The 17,515-nt window shown below is 37.9% G+C and overlaps 1 protein-coding gene across 1 annotated transcript in view; it reads left to right on the top strand.

The window, feature by feature from the left end:
• USP24 (ubiquitin specific peptidase 24) overlaps positions 1-17,515 on the top strand; it is a 145,674-nt gene that overhangs the window by 70,140 nt on the left and 58,019 nt on the right. The window contains exons 22-32 of the mRNA XM_025391116.1: positions 436-576; positions 756-809; positions 1,838-1,953; positions 5,192-5,258; positions 5,472-5,582; positions 6,288-6,386; positions 6,495-6,668; positions 9,896-9,981; positions 10,148-10,241; positions 11,624-11,779; positions 14,739-14,836. Of these exons, the coding sequence (XP_025246901.1) occupies positions 436-576; positions 756-809; positions 1,838-1,953; positions 5,192-5,258; positions 5,472-5,582; positions 6,288-6,386; positions 6,495-6,668; positions 9,896-9,981; positions 10,148-10,241; positions 11,624-11,779; positions 14,739-14,836 (1,196 nt within the window). The remainder of the gene's footprint in view (positions 1-435; positions 577-755; positions 810-1,837; positions 1,954-5,191; positions 5,259-5,471; positions 5,583-6,287; positions 6,387-6,494; positions 6,669-9,895; positions 9,982-10,147; positions 10,242-11,623; positions 11,780-14,738; positions 14,837-17,515) is intronic.

The raw sequence follows: 17,515 nt of genomic DNA, 5'->3' as shown, positions 1-17,515 counted from the left end.
TTACAAGCTCTGGGTCCGGCTGTTGCCTGCTGAGCTTTAGAAAGACCAGATTGAGCCCCAAGAATTAGTGACCACTTCTGGCTTGACTGTGTTTCCTTTTGAAGAAAAGCTCCTGAAAATGGTGCCCATCTCACTCCTCCTCTATTTCTGCTTCAGTAGCCTGTCGGGCTGTGTGTCCAGTTTGGGTCTAGGGATGTCTGAAGAGATATCTCCATACCTATCCTGGTTCCCATGGAATTTGCCCAGTGCTTCTGTGGTTGGTTGCTTTTTAAAGTTCCACATCAGTATAATATTATTTTCATATAGCTGAGGTTTTGCAGCCTTAATTCGTATTGAACTGAAGAAGTGTGGACTCGTGATGTAACAAAATAATTGTTTGTGGTTTTGTAATTTTGTGATCCTGATATGCTTTATAATTTTTCTTCTTTTGAACAGTATGTAGAAAAGCTGGAATTGATAGGAATGGATTTCATTTGGAAAATAGCCATGGAATCACCTGATGAAGAAATTGCTAATGAAGCTATTCAGCTAATCATAAACTATAGTTACATTAATCTAAATCCTAGATTAAAGAAGGTAGGTATCTAAGGAAAGAAGTTACCCATGCACAAGAAAGCAGAAAATTATATATATATTTTAGTGATAAGCTATGATCCTTGGCATGACCAAAAATTGGCTTATTTTGATATTTTGTGCTGAATAATGATTACAACTAAATGTCAAGGACTAATTGTAATTTCCATATACTCTTTCAGGATTCAGTATCTTTACATAAGAAATTCATTGCTGATTGCTACACAAGATTAGAAGTGAGTAGCAAATTTTATTTAACCTCTCTTTGAGGTAAATTTTTTTTTCTTTTGTAATTTTATCTTTTTAGATAATTTATAATGTTGATGTTTGTGGCTGGATCCTATTGAAGAATTTATCAATAGTACCATATTGTGGCATAGGGAACAGATGTTTGCCCAATATATAAGTGTACTTTATAGGAAATCTTTCTCCCTCTCATCAGCTGTTTTCCCCACTCCATCCACCTTCCTCCCCTTTTCCCCTTTTGGAGTATAGGAACTATCTTCAGAAAATAGGTCGTCTATACATTCCATGTTTGTAATAGAATCTTTTTCTCTTTTTTCTTTTTCTGTTCAGGAATTTTATACAAGCACTGCTTCTTTTCTTTTTTTTTTTTTACTTTATGTTTCACCTAGTTATACCATAAATGTTATTAAAGGCCACAGCAGGGCAGTTAGTAGTAGGTGGTATCGGTTGTCTTTGTCCATTAGAAGCCTGCTGTGTAATGCTACCTCACATGTATCTCTTTTATTTGTAGCATGACGGTTAAAGCATTAAACATTCATATTCAGTTGATATGCTTAAGTTTCATATCTAATCAAAAATATTCCAAAAGCCTAAAATGCTACTGCCTCCCAACTCCAATAAGTTAAACTTTCTGATGATAAGTAAGTGCTAGAATATGTACAGTATTTCCCTAATTGTGACTTCTATCCAAATATGTCATTATAAAAAAAATTCAAGTATTCAAATACCCTTTATGAGGTCCCATGTAAGTATTAACATATGTATGTAGGGCACTAGTTCTCAGCTGGAGCTTATTTTGCCTCTGGGGGTCATTTGGTAATATCTGGAGACATTTTTGGTTGTCACAACTAGAAGCATCCTACTGGTCCCTAGGTAGGTAGAGGCCAGGGATCCTGTTAAACATCTGGCAATGAATGCCCAGGCCAGCCCTCTGCAACAGCAAATTATCCTGTCCAGAATGTCATTAGCGTCCAGGTTGAGAAACCCTGATAAAGAATGATTGTTTGGTATCTTTTAGGCAGCCAGTTCAGCACTTGGTGGCCCCACTCTAACACATGCTGTGACCAGAGCAACAAAAATGCTTACAGCAACTGCCATGCCAACTGTAGCAACCTCAGTTCAGTCTCCTTATAGGTAAGTGATCAGAAGTGAAAAATACACAACACACATACGTCAGTTTTCTTAAATGGTATTTTTTAATGTAGGTTTCTGAATTATTGATTTCCTCATTTTGTATCATAATTTTTGCAAGCTGTCATAATCCTGAGAATTACATGTTCCCCATCATACACCCCTGAATCTGTGTCTCTTTGGAAGTTCTCTGTGTAGGTCATCACCAGAACCACCCAAGTACTGCCCTGTGCCTACCCTTCTACCTGGTGGACAAGTCTTCTTGTTTTAGTTTTTATTTGATTCATTTTACTTTTATTCTATGTAGTATGAATAACTTACTGTTTAGAATGGAATACACATACATTGTATGAAGATTAATTTTTTTCAAGTTTAAAATATTTACTTAGGCTTTTCTCCTTGAATACTCAAGCTCAGAGCATTAATAGGGTAAGCAGAATGAAGTGGAAGATGATTAATTAAAATTATGCATTATAGTATAATCATAAAATATTCAAATAATAAAAATATTTTTCAAAATAATTTTTAGTGAGAACTTTATCCCCCAATGTTTGTGTTAAAACTTTAAACTGACATTGTCTCTTTTTTTTTTTTTTGTACATTGTCTCTTAATCTATTACACTGCTGTTTTTTGAGTTTTCAGTTATTATTGATGAAATCTTTTTTTTTTTGAGGCGGAGTCTTGCTCTGTCGCCCAGGCTGGAGTGCAGTGGCGCGATCTCGGCTCACTGCAAGCTCTGCCTCCCGGATTCACGCCATTCTCCTGCCTCAGCCTCCCATGTAGCTGGGACTACAGGCGCCCGCCACCACGCCCGGCTAATTTTTTTTTTTTGTATTTTTAGTAGAGACAGGGTTTCACCGTGTTAGCCAGGATGGTCTCGACCTCGTGATCCACCCGTCTCGGCCTCCCAAAGTGCTGGGGTTACAGGCGTGAGCCACCGTGCCCAGCCATATTGATGAAATCTTGAGTTTAGCATCTGCTGTAGTTCTTTGATGTCAGAGAACTACAGCAGACGCTAAACTCAGATTTCATGAATAGGAGGTATAGGAGAAACAATGCATAATTTGGAACGTTATATGGAAGTAACTAAAATACTTTTGTGGGTTTCTTATGAGCCTCTACTGGTAAGCAGCACCACGTCATTGTTTCCCAGAAAACTGGCGAGTGCTCTGGGAAGGGCTTGCTCTCCGTACCTCACTCTGCTGCTGCCCTCTAGTGATGGGTACTCATAGAGTCTGTCTCTACTCTAGAGTGACTATTCTTACTCACAACTGAATAAGGGTATTCCTTTGCTTGTTAAAGCCTTCCTTTAAAAAGGGGAATCAAGGCAGTGAGTCCTTTCCCCCATTCTTCTTTTTCTTTTTCTTTTTCTTTTATTTTTGAGACGGAGTCTCGCTCTGTCGCCCAGGCTGGAGTGCAGTGGCGCAATCTGGGCTCACTGTAAGCTCCGCCTCCCGGGTTCACACCATTCTCCTGCCTCAGCCTCCCGAGTAGCTGGGACTACAGGCGCCCGGCACCACGCCCGGCTAATTTTTTGTATTTTTAGTAGAGACGGGGTTTCACCGTGTTAGCCAGGATGGTCTCGATCTCCTAACCTGGTGATCCGCCCGCCTCAGCCTTCCAAAGTGCTGGGATTACAGGCTTGTGCCACTGCTCCCAGCCCATTCTTCTTTTTAAAAATGACTTGAGTACTGTGTCACTATACTTCATTAATATGAAGGAAGCCAATAAACTCAGACTTCATTTTTAAATGGCAGAAGTAATGATAGATTCAACTCATGATAAGAACACTAACATGACTTGCACATTCCTACATTCTTGGAAGTATATCTCAAATAGACTTTCATTTAAAATGTATATTAAGAATTCCCAATTACATGTTTGTAAGATGTAGTCCATCTCTATGACTCAGTTCCTTAATAGTTTATTTATCTGATAAATTAGAATGTAAGTGTATTTTATGTGCTTTTGGGTTAGGATGTCCAAACTCCTACTTCTTTAAATGACTATGCTTTTTGTTTTTTTCTCTTTACTAAGTGCTTTTTATTCTGAATCATTTCATATTTAGTGGACTACAGAGAAAAACCACATAATTTAAAATATTCTTATTACAAACTCTAAATTGGATTAATAAGAATATATAGTTTCAAAGTCGAATTTGAACCAGAACATTGTAGTTTATCTCATTTCACTAGTTTGGAAAGAACTTTTCAGCATCCATAATTGTTCCAACTTGGGGTAGTGGGGTTTCTGTCATCTGTACAGTATTTCATAATACTGTCTGTGATATAATTCATTATTGAGGCATAATTTAAAAACAGTTCACTCAATAGTTCACTCACTTATTATGGACTTAAATATTTTCTAAAAATTTTTCATCTGAATTTCAAGTTCTAGTTCTTGCCCATAGACTGGAATAATTTAGAACTCCGTTAAATATATTTAATAGAACTGCTGAAATGTGTTTAATCAGCTGTTTTTAGAGTGAAATTTTTGGTACTGCTAATCAGCATACCAGACCAATTGTTAGAAAATGGTGGTACCTCTTTTCAGTTTTAGAAATATACTTCTTTGAAATATCTAGACTCTTGGGAATATAAAATGTTTAAGAGGACTTGGATTTTCATTTCTTAATGTTAATACATGCAATGTTCTCTTTAGTAAAGTATGGGGTTATGACTATATAAGCTGATGAATATTGCAGTCTGATTATTTCAACTGATAAGTAAGATCCCATAAGTCTTCAACCAAAAGAGACCTCAGATTTCAGATAGCAATTTTTGTTTGTGTCATACTTACTGATTTACATTTGTCTTCTAATTCTCAGGCAGTTCAGAACTTTGTCAGATTTCATGTGTTCACAGAATTGTATGTCATATTTTAGTTACAAGATTAATGAGAGTCAAACTCACTGATTTCATTCTTGATGAATTAATGGACAGATAGGCCTAGAAACCCAGGTCCTCCATTTGTGGAATAACTGTTTAAAGAATTAAATAGAAGAAAGGAAAGGAAACATGGGGAGGTACAGGCTTCCCCTTATTCCATCTGTGTGCTACAGCTGTCAGCTGGTAGAACCACCTCCCCATTGGGTAAAAGGGAAGTTTAATCTTTGCAAATTTCAGTCCTTGACCACTGAGTGCTAACTGTTACCGTGGTTTTGGTGAAACAGACTAGAATTGAGGTCAGATCAGTAACTCACTTCAAATACATTGTAATACTTTTTTTTTTAATCTGTAGATCCACTAAACTTGTAATAATTGAGAGACTGCTGCTTCTGGCAGAGCGCTATGTGATCACTATAGAGGTAAGCCGCTTCCTTCTTTTAAGACGCATGTTGCTTAGGCTGGGCTCAAGCCATCTTGACACCTCAGCCTTTCTAGTAGCTGGGAGTTTAACACACCACCACACCCAGTTAGCATCTCTTTTCTTAAGAAAGCATCTTCATTCATCATATGTACATAGGTATGTATTTCTGATGTGGTACTGTCCATCTGACTTGACTTATTTGTTTTTTAAGGATTTTTACTCTGTTCCACGAACTATTCTACCTCATGGTGCCTCATTTCATGGACATCTTTTAACTCTTAATGTTACCTATGAGTCTACCAAAGATACCTTCACTGTCGAGGTAGGTTTACATTAAGAACTATAGCCATTTTCATGTTGTCTTATTAGTTTCATAAAGCAGTCTTGATTGAGATAGCTACATAAATAATCATTCTAAAGGTTGTTTGGTAAACAGATGTAGAATAAAGACCTGAAATGAAACTGTGGGGTATAAGCAGATATATAAATAAATATTATATAATGTCAGGCAGTGGTGAGTATTATAAAGAACAAATAAGAGTAAAGTAGGATACATTGGTGAGGACGGTGATAAGAGGGTGATGGGAATGCACAAAATATTTTATTTAAAGGTGGACAGGGAAAGGTCTCTCTCAGGTGGTGACATTTGAGCACAAACTTGAGTAAAGTGACAGGGTAAATGACGTTTGCTTGGGAGAACATTCCAGGCAAATGGAGGAACAGGTACAAAGGCAAGCAAGGTGGCTGGTGTGAGGGGAGCACAGTGAAAAAGGGAGAGAGTGGACAACACCGCAGTGGAAGAAGGGCTTGAGGTCTCATTCCATGCTTGATGGGGAGGAGGTGGAGTGTGGAATGGAACATTTAATTATAGCAGAAGGGAAGCCTCACGAGGGTAGGGGTTCTTGTCTTTATGTTCCCTGCTGTGTTCCCAGCTTCTAGAACAGTGCCCATTACCTAGTAGATGACCAGTTGTTTAAATGAATAAATAAATGAATTCTCTCACAACATGTTTAATTTTATTTTACAGGCTCACAGTAATGAAACCATAGGGAGTGTCCGGTGGAAAATAGCCAAGCAGTTGTGCTCTCCTATGGATAATATACAGATATTTACAAATGATAGCCTGGTAGGTTTAAATAAGCAGTTTTTATGAATAATAAATGATACAAATATTTAGCCTGATATGAATAATTTCCTCTTTTCCTCTCGATAATTAAGAAACCACTTTTTGCAGCTGACAGTGAATAAAGATCAAAAGCTACTCCACCAACTGGGCTTTTCTGATGAACAGATCCTTACAGTGAAGACTTCTGGCAGTGGGACCCCATCTGGGAGTTCAGCAGATTCTTCAACCAGCTCCAGCAGCAGCAGCAGTGGGGTTTTTAGTTCTTCATACGCCATGGAGCAGGTACTGGGTGATCAATTTCAATTTAAAAACAAGAACTTAACAATCACTGTCTTTTTGTGTTCAGCCCATATGGGTTTGGATGATGATACCCTTTTCTCTCAGACAAGTTCTGACTCTTCCAAACTGTATAACAAAGGCTGGGATTCAGTTGAGAGAAGAAGATAATATAATTTACCAGCCTTCTGAGTCAATCACTGAATGATTCTGCCTGGCCACTCACTGTCCTCTCATGCATCTCTCTCTTCATTGATTTTTTTTTTCCCCCTCTCTACTGGGTCATTCCCATTAGTGTTCAAGCATGTTGTGTTATTTCCTCCATCTTAAAGAAACTCTTCACCCCATTTCCACTTTAGTTTCTGCCCCATTCTTCTTCCCAAATCAGCAAAGCTCCTTGAAAGAGTTGTCTAAACTTCTTTCCAGCTTTTCTTTGACATCCTGTCTTGATCTCTCTTGATAAGAATTAACCTCTTTTCAAGTTAGTCTGTCACCTCCACCTCTTAGTCCTTGTCTTCTTGTGTTTCATTGAAGCTGATACGTGTGGTCACTTCCCCCTTGGAACACTCTTCACTTGGCTTTCAGGACTTGTGTGACTTTCCACTGCCTCTCTGCCTGTTTGGTTTTTTTGTTTGGTTGGTTTTTTGTTTTTTGGTCTCCTTTGCCAATTTCTCTTCATCTCCCTGATCTCTGTACTGAGGAGTTCCCTGGCCCAATCTTTGGACCTCTCCTCTGTCTACAGTCATTCCCTTAATAATCTCATCCAGTCTCCAGTCTCAGCATATTGTGTGTACATTGCTGACTTCTAGTTTTTAGCTTTAACCATCTCTTAAGTGTCTACAAGGCACCCCAATCCTAATTTATTGCAAATTGAACTCCTTATACCCTTTTCCCCACTACCTCACTCCCACTCCAAATCTCTTTCTTGCTGTGTCACAAATGATGGCATCTCCAGTCTTCTAGTTGGCTCATGTCAGAATCTTTGGGTTCCTTCTTTCACACCCGTGTCCATGAGCAAATTCTTGACTCCACCTTCAGAATGCATCGAGAATCCAGCTACTTTTTTCTGCATCCACAGCTTGCACACCAGTCTAGGCAATCACCATGCCTCACCTGGCGTGTTTTAATAGTATCCTAACTGCTCTCACAGTTTCTGCTCTTACACCAGTTCAGTCTCTTCGCTACAGGGCACCCAGTGGCCCAGGATCTTACTAAACATAAGTCAGATTGTACCACTCTGCCCGAGTGGCTCCTGTCTCACTCAGAATAAGAGCCAGTCTTTACTGGGACCTTCAGGGCCTTCCTAATGTGTCCCCCAGAGCTTCTCCAAGGTTGTCTCCTGTGAGCTTCTCCTCTCACCACTCCAGCCGCACTGGCCTCCACGTTGGTCCTCAAATAGCATGGTCTGTGAACTTGCTCTTCCCTGTGCCTAAACTGTTCTTTCCTGATATATAGGTGGCTCACTCTCACTTTCTTCAGCTTTTACTCATATTCTCAGGCAGCCTCCTTTGACTGTCTTATCTAGATTTTCAGCCTCTTTCCTATCCCTGTATCTTTTTATTTCCCTTCCCTACTTTATTTTTTCTTTAGCATACTGTGTATTTTATTTATCTTGTTTATCTCTCTCCCCCAATAAAATGTAAGCTCCATGAAAGCAGATTTTCTTCTGCTTGGTTCACTGCTGCATCCTTGACACCCAAAACAGTGCCTAGAACACGATAGATAATCAGTATTTCAGTGACTTCATGAATTGATTTATTTTGTACCTTGTCTGTGTTAGGACTCCAGGTGTACAAAGCTGCATAAGACTGTTCTGCTTTTTCGGCTTCTATATAGAAAGCAAGCTAATGTAAAATAAAGGTATTGAAAAGACATATACAGTTTTTTCCCCCTATGGTTATTATATATATTTCTTTAATTCCAAACATAAGACTTTGTGTGACTGCATCTTTTTAATTTACAGAGCATAAACCTTACTAGAGAGATCAAAGAATTCTTAAAGTTTAGTGCAAGTTGAGTAGTCCTTAGGATTTTAGAATATTTGCATATACATAATGAGATATCTTGAGGATGGGACCCAAATCCAAACACTAAATTTATTTATGTTTCATATACACCTTATATACATAGCCTGAAAGTAATTTTATACAACATCTTAAGTAATTTTGTGCATGAAACAAGATTTTGACTGAAATCGGTTACATGAGGTCAGGCATGGAATTTTCCACATGTGGTGTCATGTTGGCACCCAGAAAATTTCCGATTTTGGAGAATTTCACATTTCAGATTTTTGAATTAGGGATACTCAGCCTGTGTTGGTATTGTGGGTTTGTCAAAGTTAACTGTATTGAAAGATTGGGTGTGGTGGTGTGGTGGCTCATGCCTGTAATCCTAGTAGTTTGGGAGACTGAGGCAGGAGGATTGCTGGAGGCCAGGAGTTCAAAACCAACCTGGACAATATTGTGAGACCCCCCCCATCTCAATTTTTAAAAAAATTATGTTTCATATATAACAAGAATTTTAAAAAGAAATCCCACTCAGAATGGTATTATAGCAGCTAAATAACAACAAAAACAATGTACATAGTGTCTTCAAGTTTACTAATTTTTAACTGTCTCACATTTATCCTGAATTTATTAAAAATCTTCCCACTTGTAAATACATTGTGTAATGATGTCCGATTTCTTATTCGTTATAACCAGAAAATAGTACTTTAATCATATCCGAATCTCTTTTATGCAGTTATAACCATTTTGTCTTTTCTGATCTTTAGGAAAAAAACATGGTAACTTCTTTTTCTCAACTTAAATTACATATATCTAGTGTTATGTGTGAATGTAGATACATAAACACACTACTTTTGTTTTCACATCACTCACCCTGTTCTCTGCTAGTGAGCAGTCATTAGCTCAGTGGTGCCTGCTCTCCATTATATTAATTACATATGCCCTCTGCTTTACCTCTCTTCTACTGTGCCTGCCTTTGTCATCTTAGTCCCTTCACTGGCAGGTGGCCAGGATAAGGGAGAGCAAGTAATACACACTAGAAGGTAGTGATCCCTCATCTATTATGTTCCAATGTGGTGTTCTTCGGTACAGATGAGCACTGTGCTTCCCTCAAGCTTTACGGTGACCAGCCTTTCAGAACTAGTATTTTTATTGCTTGTAAGTTTGATTAGGAAAGGAGAACATTCTTTTGTAAATTTGAATTTCTATTTTGCTTTTTTCCATCAGGAGAAATCCCTCCCTGGCGTAGTGATGGCTCTCGTATGTAATGTATTTGACATGCTTTATCAGCTCGCCAATCTGGAAGAGCCAAGGTAAATATAAATATTTGTGAGACTTGGGCAGAGAGAAAGTTACTAACATTAGGGAGCCAAGTCACTTTTCACCTGAAATGCATTTTATTTTATATTCCATGCAAATGGACTTTGTTATTAAACTATGGCTTATATGTAAAAAAAATTTGTATCTGAAAAACTTCAGGATAACTCTACGAGTACGGAAGCTTCTGCTCTTGATACCTACTGATCCAGCCATTCAGGAAGCCCTTGATCAACTTGATTCTTTAGGAAGAAAGGTATGAGTATTTTTGATAGTTATTTAACTAGCATGACAATTTTATATCACAATTCAGTGAGTGAAAATGCAACCTGAAATCACATCAAGGTCATATGATATCGTCTTTCCCATACTGTTTTTTCTTCTTTTGAAAAATACCTTTGCCAGCCCAGTGCAGTGACTCACGCCTGTAATCCCAACAATTTGGGAGGCCGAGGTCGGAGGATGGTTTAAGCCCCAGAGTTCAAGACCAACCTGGACAATGTAGGGTGACCCCATCTCTACAAATCAAAAAATTACCCTGGTGTGATGACATGTACCTGTAGTCCCAGCTACTCAGGAGGCTGAGGTGGGAGGATAGCTTGAACCCAAGAGGTCGAGGCTGCAGTGAGCCAAGATTATACATGCACTCCAGCCTGGGCAACAAAGTAAGACCCTATCTCAAAAAAAGAAAAGAAAAGAAAGAAAGAAATACCTTTGCCATAAATGGAAATCAGAACTTAATGTTGGCTTTTAAAGTGCCTATATAAAAGTCAATAATGACATCAGGTTTCAGAACTGGAAAGAACCTTTAATATCATCTACCTTTCCACCTCCTCATGTTATATATTAGGAAACCAAAGCTCAAAGAGATGAAGTTACTTGTCCCAGATCAGACTCTAGTTGTGATTCAGCTGAGAAGTTTTTCATTAGCTATGATGCCTCTTTGAATCTGATTGTTGCCTATGTCTGAGTTGCTTATATAAATGGATTACCATTTAATTTTTTCACAGTCGATATTTAAAGTTCATTTGTGTTAATTGTTAGAATGTGGTTCCTTAAGAGATTTATCTACATATTAATATTGTGTCTTATCTATAATACTGTTTAATTATGTTCTCAGAATAAATTCATGTAGAAAAAGTTGTTAGAACTGTATTTTCTATTTTATAATTTAGTGTTAGAAATTTAGGTCAGCTCAGTCATGTCATTTATTGCTTATAAATTAATTTGAAGGATAAGCGAACTAATGTAATTATAAAATATATCACTAGTATTAGCTTAACACATTTTTCAAGCCTACCACTTTAGCAGTCTTATAATTTTATTATCAATATTTAGAGATACAAATTTTAAACACAGAAACAAATTAAAATGACCTTCTCAGTGTTGCTTAGAATACATGCTCAGAAGCATTCATGTAGTATTTGAATCTTATTGAACACTTAGAATTTGTATGATCAAGTTTGATGTTTTAATAGTTACAGAGTAATGTGGTTTTATGAAGTTAATTTTTAGAAAATAACATTGGTGTGGCTTATATTAAAGAGGGAAAGAATATTAGAACATGTACTAAGATCTATTTCTCTTTAATTTGTCCTTTTAAGAAGTTTACGTCTTTTTTAATTCTCTTCAACTTAGAAAACATTGCTGTCTGAATCAAGTTCTCAGTCCTCAAAATCTCCATCCCTGTCATCAAAGCAACAGCACCAGCCAAGTGCCAGTTCAATTTTAGAAAGTCTGTTTCGATCTTTTGCCCCGGGAATGTCTACCTTCAGAGTGCTCTACAACTTGGAAGTAAGAAACCTAATTTCTTTCCGTTTCCTTTTGACAGATCTATTTGGATTTATAGATTCATGCTTTCACATGTCAGAAATAAGTAAATAGGTTTCTGTTATGTGATGATTGGTTGAAAATTAGTTTTAAGAAATAGATTATAAATTGAAACTTCTTTGCCTTTGAATATGCAAAAGATTATTTTTATCACTACCTTAGCCCATTTGGGCTGCTATAACAAATCACTATAGACTGGATGGCTTAAACTGCAAGCATTTATTTCTCATAGTTGGAGTGGCTAAGGAGTCCAAGATCAAGACACTGGCAGATTCGGTGTCTGGTGTGGGCTGGCCTCCTGGTTCATAGATGGTACCGCCTCACTGTGTCCTCACTTCCAAAATAGGAATTTTAGGGGAATACAAACACTCAGTTCGTTGCAATTAGCCTCCCCAAAGGAAGCTTTAAACTATTACATTTAATTGTTTACTGTCTATAAGTCATAGTGGTAGTTAAAGGAACAAAGTTGAAAAAAAACAAGATATTCTCTCCAAGATCTTATGAGTAAGACATATGGAAGCTGGATATACTGATTCTGGATGGCAGAGTGTAAACAAAGCACTATGTGAAAGTGACCAACTGGAATCAGTTCTGCTCTTGGAGAGTAATAGGTCAGACCCTCATACCACTTTTGGTTTGAAGAAAATAAGGCCCTGAGTGATTTTGCTTTGTTTTAGGACGTTATATCTAGGCAATAAAGAATCCATATCAGTGCCTAAGCAATCTTAATTATTATATCATGTATCTTAAGTACACAAAAGTCAAACTTTTTAAGAGGGTACCTGCATTTTTTCCAAGTTTCATTTCATTGACAATCTAATTGGGAGCATATAATTATAGTCCTTCATTTTTCCACTCGTTGCTTGTACAATGTGATAACTTTTCATACAAACAGTATCTTATTGCTTCAGGGTGTGATGACATTTCATATTTGCCTTAATCATTCTTGTGAAAAGACATATTGGTCTAAAAAGGAAAAAGTACTTAGCAAATATTTTAAAAATTAAGCATGTCCTTGTTTAGTGTGAACATTTAAAAATATATACAGTATTCAGCATGAAAACCATGTTCAAGGTTGAGTCATCCCTGTGTTTAAGAATTAACTTTATGAAATGTAGTAGCATTCAGTGTAGTATTAAGTTATAACAACAGCATGAGGTACCAAAGTGCTTTCTGTTTAGATTGTATTTTACACTTTCGTGCATACTGAGGAGGCTTATTCAAAATGAAAATACTAACTTAGTGTTCACCCTGTTTAATAAACAGATGTCAAAAAATAAAATGTATGCAGTATTCCAAAACAGAAAATTGCCTAGGAATTTTTAGCCCATTTAAGTCTATAGAATTTGCATCTTGTGATTCCTGCCAGATCTGTCATTTGTTTTTAAATGATTATCTCCAAAAAGTTCAAGTATAATTTTTAACACCCACATTTGATAGAAAAACAGAATGGTCCAACAATGGGTCAACTTGTCATCAACTATCTGAATTACATTATCTTAGAGCTATAGCACTGCAGTAGTAAAATACCTCTGGTATCATTTTAGGACTCCTGAGTAAGTGTGAATTCCTTTGATATTTTTTGTTTTGATTTAGATACACAAAACAGTTGGAAACCTAACACTCCCAAAAGCTCTTATTTTGCTGTCAGCTAAAAGGTTAATTTCTTTACAATTTGTTCATTAACTTTTGTTTACCTGCTAGGAAACTTCAAAGTGAATATTTCCGTGTCTTTGAAGAAACCTGTCAATTCACTAAATTGTTGTCCATTAAGCATGAGGTGGGTGGGATCGGAGTGTCCGTGTAGACAAAGAGCTCTATATGCTTGAAGGGCTTAGAAGAGCACAGGTTCCTTTTCTCCCATGTAATGCTCTTTATCCCAGGTTGGTGGACCTGTTTCTCCAAGAGCAACCTGAGAAGAAGGCATCTTTAACAAAATCCCACATTAAGTTCTAAACTCATAAAACTCATGGGTTCATAGAATCAGATTTTTTTAGACTGGAAAATGATCTTGAGCCACATCTAGTTTAAGACTGAGGCAATGTGAGTTTTTATTTTTAAATCATAACTAAATAAGCAGTTGTTTATTGAGTACTTATTTTGTCCTGATGCTTCTACTAAGCACCTTTAAGCTTGTGCTGTAGTATTTAATCCTTTGATCTTCCTGTAAAGGTAATTACTATGCTCACTTAGTGATGAGAAAACTAGGACAAAAGGGAGCATTGTATGCCCAAGGTCTCTCAGCTAGGTAAAACTAGAATGTGAACTAGATTTGTAGTCTTGGCTATAGTATGGTTATTTATGTGAAATTCTGCCCAACCAAAGTATTCAGTTGAACTCCACTTTAGGTAGGCATTGTGGCATCATAGAAGGGCATGAGTGTTAGAATGAGACACATCTGAATTTGAATTCTAACCGTGCGACTTTGGGTGGGCGGTCACTTAACCTACTTAACCTTTCAGGTCTCAGTTCTCTCACCTATCAAGTAAAATACATATGCCTGATACGTTGTAGGTGTTCAATAAATAGGAGTTAGAGTTATTGGGGAACTCATCTTGCATTTTTAATATATGGGCTGTTTTATAAAACTTTGGTTTATATCTTAAGAATATATCTAGCATATCACATGAAATTATCTGTTCTTATCTAAGCCTGAGGGCCTGAGACTTTCATGTTTGCCAGTTTCATGAAAAGAACACACCAACTTTCTCTAGAATGGAAAGATTTTTCTTCCAAAGTAAATAGAATAGGGAAAATGTGATTATTTTATCGTGAAACATCAGCTTCTACATACTTCTGGGGGAAAAACAGTGTGCAACATTTAAAGAAATTCTAACTCAAGTTGTCTGAATGTTTTATTTAATAAAAGAGTAATTTCTGCTGAAAATGTGTGAATGAGTAATTGTGCTTACCTATTTCCTAGGTTCTAAGCTCCAAACTCATGCCAACAGCTGATGATGACATGGCCAGAAGCTGTGCCAAATCCTTCTGTGAAAACTTCCTCAAAGCCGGCGGTTTGAGGTTGGAGTTTCAATGTCATGTTACATGAGTTGCCGAACATGAATATAGTTATTTTAGTTAATTTCCCCTGCAAAGTCTTGCTTATTCCTACAAGGTATCATATGACTCGTTGTGAGAGTTCTTATAAGAAGGAATGATGTTTCAGTCCTTTAGAATATTTTAAATCCTTTTATTACTTCTGATTATTTGAGAAATGTATGGAAACATGTCTCCCGTCTGGTAGTGGGGGACATCTTCAAGAAGAGTAGAAGCAAGGAGACTGTATCTGTTTCTTTTGTGTCTCATGTCAGTTTGAAATAAGGTGAATTTGATCCCTGTGAATCCATGTTGTGCAAGGTATTAGTATTGTGGATGCAAAGATAAATTAGATATTATCTCTGCCTTTGAGAGGCAGCTGATGGTTTAACAAAGAATAACAAACAGCTAGGTAACTATATTATAAGTATTAAAATAGTCCAGGCATGGTGGTTCGTGCCTGTAATCCCAACACTTTGTGGGGCTGAGGCAGGAGGATCACTTGAGCCCAAGAGTTTGAGATCGTCCTGGGCAACATAGTGAGACCTCATGTCTACGAAAAATAGAAATAAAAAAATAGCTGAGTGTGATGACATGCACCTGTAGTCCCAACTACTTGGGATGCTGAGGTGGGAGGATCACTTGAGCTTGGGAGGTAGAGGTTTCAGTGAGCCATGATTGCACCACTGCACTCCACCCTGGCAACAGAACAAGATCCTGTCTCAAAAAAAAAAAAAAAAAAAAAAAAAAAAGATATTAAAACAGAGCTATGTATAAAAAATACTTGTGACGGGGAGGGGCGAGAAAGTGGTGATTAAATTGGTTGAATTTGCTTAGGGTCATAAGGTTAGGAAATGATTCACAGAAAATGACCGTTGAGCTAGGAATTGGGAAATTATTTACCTAGAAATCCTCTAGGTAAATAAGGAGGGAAAGAGCACTCCAAGCTGGAATGGAGGGAAGGATGAGTGAGAGCATGAAGATGCATCGCCTCTCTTGGGAACCTCAGTTGCCTGGTGAGGTTCAAGCAAAGGATGAAAGAGAGAAACATGTCAAGAAGGGTCTCATTGGGGAATATGAGTGTTGTAGTCCATGAAAAAGCAGGCAGTTTCTAAGCCAAGAATTACCTGAGACAATTACTCTGGCAGCAGTGAAGAGGATGAAAGGAAATGGGAGAGACTGAAGGAAGAGAAGACTGAGAACTGACAGTATTCAGAGAGGAGATGAAGGCCAGTGACAGAATGACATTTATGACTAGGTAGAGGGTGGGGACATTTATAAAATGGCCCTGTGGTTTGTAGCTTGGTAGAGTGGCGAAATGGTGAGTCATTAGTCAGTATGGGAAATAAACACAGAGAGAGATGGAAGGAACAGAGGAAAGCAAGAGAAATAAGTTTAATTGTATACAAGGTCCTTCCGTGTCATGTGAAGTAGATGGTTTGGATTGGATAGGGTGCTTGTTAGAAAAGTGGAGAATGGCATGAGAGATTTGGGAGCGTGTGAGTAAAACCATGAGGCCATAATCCAGCTGTCAGAGCTGAGTGGCAAGTATAAGGCAGGAGGGTAGCATCAGGGCATAGAGATCTCTCCTTTCAGATGAGTCAGAAAAAAGGGGTGACAGTAAATTGAAGAGAAAAATAACTGAGGGGAAAGTTGGCTTTTCTGTTTTGATTTTAGCTTGTGGAAAACTGGAAGACTTGGTTCTCTTCATAGGCTAACTAAAAGGGACCAATGAAGGAGAAAAAAATAAAGATAAAAGAGAAAGGGGTAAATGATGGGGCCAACTTGTACTGCAATTGGAAGCAGATTTTCTCTAGAAAGAAGTAGGCATACCATTTCCTCTGGGTGAGGAAAGCATGGACACCAGCTCGATGCATGAGCAGAGGATGGTTGAAGGAATTCATGTGGGGAGGTCTGGCACAGAGAAGCTGGGTAGGGACCTTGAGGAGGTTGAGGGAATGGGAAACAGGGAAACGATGGCGAAAAGGATTCCCAGGTATTGTAGAAGGTCTGGCACACATGTAGCTTTATTCTGTGTTCAACACTGTAGAGGTGTTTTTAGTAAAAGCTCCTTTCATATCACTCAGCCATTTACAGGGCTGTCAAACTAACGTCATTAAACATTTGGCTTATTTGTGTATGTCATTTAATTCATGTACCAGATACTGTTCTAAGCACTGAGAATGGAGCAGTGAGTAGATTAGACCAAAATCCACATCCTCATGAAGCTTACAATTTAAAGGGGGAAACAATTAACATAAGTAAAAATATGTGTCAGGTGGTGAGGAGAGCTGTAGAGAACAATAAAGAAGGAAGCAGGGATTCGGGGGCTGTGATTTTCAGTAGGGTGATCAGGAAAAGCTTCACTAGGGTGACATCTAGCAAAGACCTGAGGAGATAAGGGAGCGAGACCCAGGAGAAAGCTTTTCAGAGGAGCAGCCAGCACACACCCATGCATGGGGACCTGCCTGGTGCCTGCAGAGGCCACAGGAGGCCAGTGTGGTTGGGGCAGAGTGAATGAGGCAGTGTTTCCCATTCTCAAATGAGACAGAGGTCTGGGACATGACATTGTAGAGATATCAGAGGTCAAGTTATGAAGGATCTTATAGGCTGCTGTTTTTCAGCGTAGGAAATAGGAAGCCATTGAAGGATTTTATGCAGAGG

Source organism: Theropithecus gelada, chromosome 1, assembly GCF_003255815.1.
Source record: "Theropithecus gelada isolate Dixy chromosome 1, Tgel_1.0, whole genome shotgun sequence".
In the NCBI taxonomy this organism is placed as follows: domain Eukaryota; kingdom Metazoa; phylum Chordata; class Mammalia; order Primates; family Cercopithecidae; genus Theropithecus; species Theropithecus gelada.
This window is presented reverse-complemented; position numbering and strand designations above follow the sequence as displayed.